Here is a 12,391-nt window from a genome sequence, read left to right as displayed (position 1 = left end):
TTATACACTATACACTACATTGTACACTACACACTACATTATACACTACACACTACATTATACACTACACACTACATTATACACTACACACTACATTATACACTACACACACTACATTACACACTACACACTACATTATACACTACACACTACATTATACACTACACACACTACATTATACACTATACACTACATTATACACTATACACTACATTATACACTACACACTACATTATACACTACACACTACATTATACACTACACACTACATTATACACTACACACTACATTATACACTATACACTACATTATACACTACACACTACATTATACACTACACACTACATTATACACTACACACTACATTATACACTACACACTACATTATACACTACACACTACATTATACACTACACACACTACATTATACACTATACACTACATTATACACTATACACTACATTATACACTACACACTACATTATACACTACACACTACATTATACACTACACACTACATTATACACTACACACTACATTATACACTATACACTACATTATACACTATACACTACACACTACACTATACACTACACACACTACATTACACACTACACACTACATTATACACTACACACACTACATTATACACTATACACTACATTATACACTACATTATACACTACACACTACATTATACACTACACACTACATTATACACTACACACTACATTATACACTACACACTACATTATACACTATACACTACATTATACACTATACACTACATTATACACTACACACTACATTATACACTACACACACTACACTATACACTACACACTACATTACACACTACACACTACACTATACACTACACACACTACATTACACACTACAGGCACAGGATGTGTCTGTGTGTCCCTGTGTCTCTGTCCTCCCTACCGTCACCCCCCGTGTCCCTCCCCCGTGCCCCCCCCAGTGTCCCCCATCTCCCCCCCCCCCTGCCACCCCCCGTGCCCCCCCCAGTGTCCCCCATCTCCCCCCCCCCCCTGCCACCCCCCGTGCCCCCCCCAGTGTCCCCCATCTTCCCCCCCCCCTGCCACCCCCCGTGCCCCCCCCCAGTGTCCCCCATCTCCCCCCCCCCCCTGCCACCCCCCGTGCCCCCCCCAGTGTCCCCCATCTCCCCCCCCCCCTGCCACCCCCCGTGCCCCCCCCAGTGTCCCCCATCTCCCCCCCCCCCTGCCACCCCCCGTGCCCCCCCCAGTGTCCCCCATCTCCCCCCCCCCTGCCACCCCCCGTGCCCCCCCCAGTGTCCCCCATCTCCCCCCCCCCTGCCACCCCCCGTGCCCCCCCCAGTGTCCCCCATCTCCCCCCCCCCTTGCCACCCCCCGTGCCCCCCCCAGTGTCCCCCATCTCCCCCCCCCCCTGCCACCCCCCGTGCCCCCCCCAGTGTCCCCCATCTCCCCCCCCCCTGCCACCCCCCGTGCCCCCCCCAGTGTCCCCCATCTCCCCCCCCCCCTGCCACCCCCCGTGCCCCCCCCAGTGTCCCCCATCTCCCCCCCCCCTGCCACCCCCCGTGCCCCCCCCAGTGTCCCCCATCTCCCCCCCCCCCTGCCACCCCCCGTGCCCCCCCCAGTGTCCCCCATCTCCCCCCCCCCGAGCCCCCCCCCCCGCGTGCCGATCTGGTGTATGGAGTAGTAGGCGTCCTTCTTGTCCAGGAAGGCCTCAACGATGTTGACGTAGCCATCACCGCCACCGCCACCACCACCACCACCGCCACCGCCACCACCACCACCACCACCGCCACCACCACCACCAGGCAGCGCCACGTCCGGCTCCCACCGCCAGTCTACAACCACCACAACAACAACCACAACAATAATCACAACAACAACCACAACAATAATCACAACAACAATCACAACAACAATCACCACCGGGCAGCGCCACGTCCGGCTCCCACCGCCAGTCTACAACCACCACAATAACAACCACAACAACCACAACAATCACAACAACAACAACAATCACAACAACAATAATCACAACAACAACAATAATCACAACAACAATCACAACAACAATCACCACCAGGCAGCGCCACGTCCGGCTCCCACCGCCAGTCTACACCAATCACAACAACAACCACAACAACCACAACAATCACAACAACAAAAACCACAACAACAATCACAACAACCACAACAACAACCACAGCAATCACAATAACAACCACAACAACAACCACAACAAACAACAACCACAACAATCACAACAACAACCACAACAACCGCAGCAACAATCACAACAACAACAACCGCAACGAAACCACAACTACAAGTCGTGGTGGTTGTGTGGCTGGTGTTGTAATTGTGGCGGTGGTGTTGGTTGTGGTGGATTGTTGTGGTGGTTGTTGTGGTGGTTGTTGTGTTTGTGGTTGTTGTGTTTGTGGTGGTGGTTGTGGTGGTTGTTGTGGTGGTTATGGTGGTTGTTGTGGTGGTGGTTGTGGTGGTGGTTATGGTGGTTGTTGTGGTGGTGGGTGTTGTGGTGGTTGTTGTTGTGGTGGTGGTTGTGGTGGTTGTGGTGGTGGTTGTAGTGGTGGTTGTGATTGTGGTGGTGGTTGTAGTGGTGGTTGTTGTGGTGGTTGTGGTTGTTGTGGTTGTGGTGGTGGTTGTGGTGGTGGTGGTGGTGGTGGCTGCCACCTCTGCCCAGGTGGAGACACAGCAGGGCTTGTGCCAGGTGGTGGTTGTAGTGGTGGTTGTTGTGGTGGTTGTGGTTGTTGTGGTTGTGGTTGTGGTGGTTGTGGTGGTTGTGGTTGTTGTGGTTGTGGTGGTGGTTGTGGTGGTTGTGGTGGTGGCTGCCACCTCTGCCCAGGTGGAGACACAGCAGGGCTTGTGCCAGGTGGTGGTTGTAGTGGTGGTTGTTGTGGTGGTTGTGGTTGTTGTGGTGGTGGTGGTTGTGGTGGTTGTGGTTGTTGTGGTTGTGGTGGTGGTTGTGGTGGTTGTGGTGGTGGCTGCCACCTCTGCCCAGGTGGAGACACAGCAGGGCTTGTGCCAGGTGGTGGTTGTAGTGGTGGTTGTTGTGGTGGTTGTGGTTGTTGTGGTTGTGGTGGTGGTTGTGGTGGTGGTTGTTGTGGTGGTTGTGGTTGTTGTGGTTGTGGTGGTGGTGGCTGCCACCTCTGCCAGGTGGAGACACAGCAGGGCTTGTGCCAGGATCATCTGTCCACACCGCAGCATACAGCCCCAGCCCACGTCCGTTGACGGGCCGGTCCCTCCTGAGACACGGGGACACACGGAGACACACGGAGAGACACACACAGAGACACACGGAGAGACACAGAGACACACACAGAGACACACACAGAAACACACACAGAGACACACACGAGAGACACGGAGACACACACAGAGACACATAGAGACACTCACAGAGACACACAAAGACACACACAGAGACACACGGAGACACACAGAGACACACACAGAGACACACACAGAGACACACACAGAGACACACACAGAGACACAGAGACACACACAGAGACACTCACAGAGACACACGCAGACACACACAGAGACACACACAGAGACACACACAGAGACACACACAGGCTCACACAGAGACTCACACAGAGACACACACAGAGACACACACAGAAACACACACAGAAACACACACAGAGACACACACACACAGAGACACAGAAACACACACAGAGACACACACAGAGACTCACACAGAGACTCACACAGAGACACACACAGAGACTCACACAGAGACACACACAGAGACACACACAGACTCACACGGAGACACACACAGAGACACACGGAGACACACACAGAGACACACACAGAGAGACACACAGAGACACGGAGACACACAGAGACACACACGTAGACACAGGGACACACACGTAGACACAGGGACACACACGGAGAGACACACGTAGACACACACGGAGACACAAAGACACAGAGACACACACGGAGACACACGGAGAGACAGGGGGAGACACAGGGAGACACTCACCCACCCACGTTACCGATCGATGGGACGTTGTGTTGGTACGCGAACCTCATGTCCACAATCACTCACCCACCCACTCACCCACTCACCCACTCACCCACTCACCCAACACTCGCCCACCTTGCTCACCCACCCACTCCCCCACCCACTCACCCGCTCGCCCACTCACCCACTCGCCCACTCACCCACTCACTCGCTCACCCACCCACTCACTCACCCACTCACCCACTCACCCACCCACTCACCCACCCACCAACTCACCCACCCACTCACCCACCCACCCACCCATCCACCACCCACCCATCCACACACTCACCCACCCACCCACTCACCCACCCACTCACCCACCCACTCACCCACTCACCCACCCACTCACTCACCCACCCACTCACCCACCCACCCACTCACCCACTCACCCACCCACTCACTCACCCACTCACCCACCCACTCACTCACTCACCCACCCACCCACCCACCCATCCACCCACTCACCCACTCACCCACTCACCCACTCACCCACCCACTCACCCACCCACTCACCCACCCACTCACTCACCCACCCACTCACTCACTCACCCACCCACTCACCCACTCACCCAACCACTCACTCACCCACCCACTCACTCACCCACCCACTCACTCACCCACCCACTTACTCACCCACCCACCCACCCACCCACCCACTCACCCACTCACTCAGCCATCCACCCACCCACCCACCCACCCACCCACTCACCCCACCCACTCACCCACCCACCCACTCACCCACCCACCCACCCATCCACCCACCCACCCATCCACCCACTCACTCACCCACACACTCACCCACCCACCCACTCACCCACCCACTCACCCACCCACTCACCCACCCACCCACTCACTCACTCACCCACCCACTCACCCACCCACCCACTCACCCACTCACCCACCCACTCACTCACACACCCACTCACCCACCCACTCACTGACCCACTCACCCACCCACCCACCCATCCACCCACTCACCCACTCACCCACCCACTCACCCACCCACTCACCCACCCACTCACCCACCCACTCACTCACTCACCCACTCACTCACTCACCCACCCACTCACTCACCCCACCCACTCACCCACCACCACCCACTCACCCACTCACCCACCCACTCACTCACCCACCCACTCACTCACCCACCCACCCACCCACCCCACCACCCACCCACTCACTCACCCACCCACCCACCCACTCACCCCACCCACTCACCCACCCACCCACTCACCCACCCACTCACCACTCACTCACTCACCCACTCACCCACCCACCCACCCACCCACCCACCCACCCACTCACCCCCACCCACCCACCCCACCCACCCACCCACCCCCACTCACCCACCCACTCACCCACCCACTCACCCACTCACCCACTCACCCACCCACTCACCCACTCACTCACCCACCCCACCCACCCACTCACCCACCCACCCACCCACCCACTCACTCACTCACTCACCCACCCACCCACCCACCCACCCACCCACTCACCCACTCACCCACCCACTCACCACCCACTCACCCACTCACCCACCCACTCACTCACCCACTCACCCACCACCCACCCACCCACCCACTCACCCACCCACCCACCACCACTCACCCACTCACTCACTCACCACCCACTCACCCACTCCACCCACCCACCCCCACTCACCACACCCACCCACTCACCCACTCACCCACCCACCCACCCACCCACTCACCCACTCACCACCACCCACCCACTCACCCACCCCCCACTCACCCCCACCCACTCACCCACCCACCACCCACCCACCCACCACTCACACACCCCACCCACTCACCCCACTCACCCACCCACCCACCCACCCACCCACCACTCACCCACCCACCCACCCACCCACCCCCACCCACTCACCACTCACCCACCCACTCACCACCCACTCACCCACTCACCCACCCACCACTCACCCACCCACCCACCCACTCACCCACCCACCCACCACCCACCACCCACCCACCCACCCCCCCACCCACCCACCCCACTCACCACCCCACCCCACCACCCACCCACCCACCCACCACCCACCCACCCACCCACCCACTCACCCACCCACCACTCACCCACCACTCACCCACCCACTCACCCACCCACTCACCCACCACTCCACCACCACCCACTCACTCACCCACCCACTCACCCACCACTCACCCACTCACTCACCCACTCACTCACCCACCCACTCACCCACTCACTCACCCACCCACTCACCCACCACTCACCCACTCACTCACCCACCCACTCACCCACTCACTCACCCACCACCACCTCACCCACCCACTCACCCACTCACCACCACCCACCCACTCACCCACTCACCCACCACCCACCCACTCACCCACCCACTCACCCACTCACCCACCCACTCACCACCCACCCACTCACCCCACCCACCCACTCACCCACTCACCCACCCACCACTCACCCACTCACCCACCCACCCCACCCACCCCACCCACCCACCCACCACCCACTCACCCACTCACCCACTCCCACCACCCACCCACTCACCCACCCACTCACCCACCCACTCACTCACCCACCCCACTCACTCACTCACCCACCCACTCACCCACTCACCCACCACTCACTCACCCACCCACTCACCACCCACCCACTCACTCACCCACCCACTACTCACCCACCCACCCACCCACCCACCACCCACCCACCACCATCCACCCACCCACCCACCCACCCACTCACCCACCCACTCACCCACCCACCCACTCACCCACCCACCCACCCCATCCCACACCCCACCCATCCACCCACTCACTCACCCACACACTCACCCACCCACCCACTCACCCACCCACTCACCCACCCACTCACCCACCCACCCACTCACTCACTCACCCACCCACTCACCCACCCACCCACTCACCCACTCACCCCACCCACTCACTCACCCACTCACCCACCCACTCACTGACCCACTCACCCACCCACCCACCCATCCACCCACTCACCCACTCACCCACCCACTCACCCACCCACTCACCCACCCACTCACCCACCCACTCACTCACTCACCCACTCACTCACTCACCCACCACCACTCACACCCACCCACTCACCCACCCACTCACCCACCCACTCACCCACCCACCCACCCACCCACCCACTCACTCACCCACCCACCCACCCACTCACCCACCCACTCACCCACCCACCCACTCACCCACCCACTCACTCACTCACTCACCCACTCACCCACCCACCCACCACCCACCCACCCACCCACTCACCCACCCACCCACTCACCCACCCACCCACCCACTCACCCACTCACCCACCCACTCACCCACCCACTCACCCACTCACCCACTCACCCACCCACTCACCCACTCACTCACCCACCCACCCACCCACCCACTCACCCACCCACCCACCCACCCACTCACTCACTCACTCACCCACCCACCCACCCACCCACCCACCCACTCACCCACCCACTCACCCACCCACTCACCCACTCACCCACCCACTCACTCACCCACTCACCCACTCACCCACCCACCCACCCACTCACCCACCCACCCACTCACTCACTCACCCACTCACTCACTCACTCACCCACTCACCCACTCACCCACCCACCCACCCACTCACCCACTCACCCACCCACTCACCCACTCACCCACCCACCCACCCACCCACTCACCCACTCACTCACTCACCCACCCACTCACCCACTCACCCACTCACCCACCCACCCACTCACCTACCCACTCACCCACCCACCCACCCACTCACTCACCCACCCACTCACCCACTCACCCACCCACCCACCCACCCACCCACTCACCCACTCACCCACCCACCCACCCACCCACTCACTCACTCACCCACCCACTCACCCACCCACTCACCCACTCACCCACCCACCCACTCACTCACCCACCCACCCACTCACCCACCCACCCACTCACCCACTCACCCACCCACCCACTCACTCACCCACCCACCCACATACCCACTCACCCACTCACTCACCCACCCACCCACCCACTCACCCACCCACTCACCCACCCACCCACCCACCCACTCACTCACCCACTCACTCACCCACTCACTCACCCACCCACTCACCCACTCACTCACCCACCCACTCACCCACTCACTCACCCACTCACTCACCCACCCACTCACCCACTCACTCACCCACTCACTCACCCACTCACTCACCCACCCACTCACCCACTCACTCACCCACCCACTCACCCACTCACTCACCCACTCACTCACCCACCCACTCACCCCACTCACTCACCCACTCACTCACTCACCCACCCACTCACCCACTCAACCACTCACCCACCCACTCACCCACTCACCCACTCACCCACCCACTCACCCACTCACTCACCCACTCACTCACTCACCCACCCACTCACCCACTCACTCACCCACCTACCCACTCACCCACTCACTCACCCACCCACCCACCCACTCACCCACTCACCCACCCACTCACCCACTCACTCACCCACTCACTCACCCACCCACTCACCCACTCACCCACTCACCCACCCACTCACCCACTCACTCACTCACCCACTCACTCACCCACCCACTCACCCACTCACTCACCCACTCACTCACCCACCCACTCACTCACCCACCCACCCACTCACCCACTCACCCACTCACCCACTCACCCACTCACCCACCCACTCACCCACTCACTCACTCACCCACCCACTCACCGATCGCTGGGAAGTTGCGTCTGTATGTGAACCAAAGCCGCGACCTCACGTCGTCCAGAATCGCATCTTTGTCTGCAGATACACACAGAGGGGTGAGCAGGGGGTGAGCAGGGGGTGAGCAGGGGGTGAGCAAGGGGTGAGCAAGGGGTGAGCAGGGGGTGAGCAGGGGGTGAGCGTGCTGTGTGAGTCTGAGTAGTAGTAGTGGTGGTGGTGGTGGAACCTGTGTGAGTAGTGGTAGTGGTGGTGGTGGTAGTAGTGGTAGTAGTAGTAGTGGTGGTGGTGGTGGTACCTGTGTGTGTAGTAGTGGTGGTAGTGGTGGTAGTGGTGGCGGTGGTGGTGGTGGTAGTAGTGGTAGTAGTGGTAGTAGTAGTGGTGGTGGTGGTAGTAGCAGTAGTGGTGGTGGTGGTGGTAGTAGTGGTGGTAGTGGTGGCGGTGGTAGTGGTGGTAGTAGTGGTAGTAGTGGTAGTAGTAGTGGTGGTGGTGGTAGTAGCAGTAGTGGTGGTGGTGGTGGTAGTAGTGGTGGTAGTGGTGGCGGTGGTAGTGGTGGTAGTAGTGGTAGTAGTGGTAGTAGTAGTAGTGGTAGTAGTAGTGGTGGTAGTAGTGGTAGTAGTAGTGGTGGTGGTGGTAGTAACAGTAGTGGTGGTGGTGGTGGTACCTGTGTGAGTAGTAGTGGTAGTAGTAGTGGTGGTACCTGTGGTAGTAGTGGTACTAGTGGTACCTGTGGTAGTAGTGGTACTAGTGGTACCTGTGGTAGTAGTGGTACTAGTGGTACCTGTGCGTGTGGTAGTAGTGGTACTAGTGCTACCTGTGCGTGTGGTAGTAGTGCTACCTGTGCGTGTGGTAGTAGTGGTACTAGTGGTACCTGTGGTAGTAGTGGTACTAGTGCTACCTGTGCGTGAGGTAGTAGTGGTACTAGTGCTACCTGTGCGTGTGGTAGTAGTGGTACTAGTGGTACCTGTGGTAGTAGTGGTACTAGTGCTACCTGTGCGTGTGGTAGTAGTGGTACTAGTGCTACCTGTGCGTGTGGTAGTAGTGGTACTAGTGGTACCTGTGGTAGTAGTGGTACTAGTGGTACCTGTGCGTGTGGTAGTAGTGGTACTAGTGGTACCTGTGGTAGTAGTGGTACTAGTGGTACCTGTGCCTTTGGTAGTAGTGGTACTAGTGGTACCTGTGCCTGTGGTAGTAGTGGTACTAGTGCTACCTGTGCGTGTGGTAGTAGTGGTACTAGTGGTACCTGTGGTAGTAGTGGTACTAGTGCTACCTGTGCGTGTGGTAGTAGTGGTACTAGTGGTACCTGTGCGTGTGGTAGTAGTGGTACTAGTGCTACCTGTGGTAGTAGTGGTACTAGTGCTACCTGTGCGTGTGGTACTAGTAGTAGTAGTGGTACCTGTGGTAGTAGTGGTACTAGTGGTACCTGTGGTAGTAGTGGTACTAGTGGTACCTGTGCGTGTGGTACTAGTAGTAGTAGTGGTACCTGTGGTAGTAGTGGTACTAGTGGTACCTGTGGTAGTAGTGGTACTAGTGGTACCTGTGCGTGTGGTAGTAGTGGTACTAGTGGTGCTACCTGTGCGTGTGGTAGTAGTGGTACTAGTGGTACCTGTGCGTGTGGTAGTAGTGGTACTAGTGGTACCTGTGCGTGTGGTAGTAGTGGTACTAGTGGTACCTGTGCGTGTGGTAGTAGTGGTACTAGTGCTACCTGTGCGTGTGGTAGTAGTGGTACTAGTGGTACCTGTGCGTGTGGTAGTAGTGGTACTAGTGCTACCTGTGCGTGTGGTAGTAGTGGTACTAGTGGTACCTGTGCGTGTGGTAGTAGTGGTACTAGTGGTACCTGTGCGTGTGGTAGTAGTGGTACTAGTGCTACCTGTGCGTGTGGTAGTAGTGGTACTAGTGGTGGTACCTGTGCGTGTGGTAGTAGTGGTACTAGTGGTGGTACCTGTGCGTGTGGTAGTAGTGGTACTAGTGCTACCTGTGCGTGTGGTAGTAGTGGTACTAGTGCTACCTGTGCGTGTGGTAGTAGTGGTACTAGTGGTGGTACCTGTGCGTGTGGTAGTAGTGGTACTAGTGGTACCTGTGCGTGTGGTAGTAGTGGTACTAGTGGTGGTACCTGTGCGTGTGGTAGTAGTGGTACTAGTGCTACCTGTGCGTGTGGTAGTAGTGGTGGTACCTGTGCGTGTGGTAGTAGTGGTACTAGTGGTACCTGTGCGTGTGGTAGTAGTGGTACTAGTGCTACCTGTGCGTGTGGTAGTAGTGGTACTAGTGGTACCTGTGCGTGTGGTAGTAGCGGTACTAGTGGTGGTACCTGTGCGTGTGGTAGTAGTGGTACTAGTGGTGGTACCTGTGCGTGTGGTAGTAGTGGTGGTACCTGTGCGTGTGCTGTACTGACGACCCAGGATCCACACGGGTTCCTCCGAGTCGGGGAAGTCCTCCACGTCCAACAGCAGCAGCGTGTCATAGGTCACCGTGGCTACACACAGACAAAGGTCCCCCGCGTAGCCTCAACACACTGCTGGGGCAAGTGCTGTGTTAGTAGCAGCTACCTAATGAAGGTAGACACAGACAAAGGTCCCCCGCGTAGCCTCAACACACTGCTGGGGCAAGTGCTGTTAGTAGCAGCTACCTAATGAAGGTAGACACAGACAAAGGTCCCCCGCGTAGCCTCAACACACTGCTGGGGCAAGTGCTGTTAGTAGCAGCTACCTAATGAAGGTAGACACAGACAAAGGTCCCCCGCGTAGCCTCAACACACTGCTGGGGCAAGTGCTGTTAGTAGCAGCTACCTAATGAAGGTAGACACAGACAAAGGTCCCCCGCGTAGCCTCAACACACTGCTGGGGCAAGTGCTGTTAGTAGCAGCTACCTAATGAAGGTAGACACAGACAAAGGTCCCCCGCGTAGCCTCAACACACTGCTGGGGCAAGTGCTGTTAGTAGCAGCTACCTAATGAAGGTAGACACAGACAAAGGTCCCCCGCGTAGCCTCAACACACTGCTGGGGCAAGTGCTGTTAGTAGCAGCTACCTAATGAAGGTAGACACAGACAAAGGTCCCCCGCGTAGCCTCGACACACTGCTGGGGCAAGTGCTGTTAGTAGCAGCTACCTAATGAAGGTAGACACAGACAAAGGTCCCCCGCGTAGCCTCAACACACTGCTGGGGCAAGTGCTGTTAGTAGCAGCTACCTAATGAAGGTAGACACAGACAAAGGTCCCCCGCGTAGCCTCAACACACTGCTGGGGCAAGTGCTGTTAGTAGCAGCTACCTAATGAAGGTAGACACAGACAAAGGTCCCCCGCGTAGCCTCAACACACTGCAGGGGCAAGTGCTGTTAGTAGCAGCTACCTAATGAAGGTAGACACAGACAAAGGTCCCCCGCGTAGCCTCAACACACTGCTGGGGCAAGTGCTGTTAGTAGCAGCTACCTAATGAAGGTAGACACAGACAAAGGTCCCCCGCGTAGCCTCAACACACTGCTGGGGCAAGTGCTGTTAGTAGCAGCTACCTAATGAAGGTAGACACAGACAAAGATCCCCCGTGTAGCCTCGACAGACTGCTGGGGCAAGTGCTGTTAGTAGCACCTATGAAGGTAGAC

General features: G+C 57.8%; 1 protein-coding gene across 1 annotated transcript in view; it reads right to left on the bottom strand.

Moving 5' to 3' along the window:
- Positions 1-11,299, bottom strand: part of LOC144952410 (cysteine protease ATG4A-like) — a 47,808-nt gene extending 36,509 nt beyond the window's left edge. The window contains exons 1-5 of the mRNA XM_078882805.1: positions 11,167-11,299; positions 8,805-8,876; positions 3,180-3,277; positions 2,706-2,757; positions 1,682-1,852 (exon numbers count right to left, since the gene is read on the bottom strand). Of these exons, the coding sequence (XP_078738931.1) occupies positions 1,682-1,852; positions 2,706-2,757; positions 3,180-3,239 (283 nt within the window). The 5' untranslated portion in view covers positions 3,240-3,277; positions 8,805-8,876; positions 11,167-11,299. The remainder of the gene's footprint in view (positions 1-1,681; positions 1,853-2,705; positions 2,758-3,179; positions 3,278-8,804; positions 8,877-11,166) is intronic.
- Positions 11,300-12,391: the final 1,092 nt, after the last annotated feature.

This window comes from Lampetra fluviatilis, chromosome 67, assembly GCF_964198595.1.
Source record: "Lampetra fluviatilis chromosome 67, kcLamFluv1.1, whole genome shotgun sequence".
Lineage (NCBI taxonomy): Eukaryota > Metazoa > Chordata > Hyperoartia > Petromyzontiformes > Petromyzontidae > Lampetra > Lampetra fluviatilis.
The sequence above is the reverse complement of the archived record's forward strand: the minus strand, read 5'-3'. Positions and strand labels throughout refer to the sequence as shown.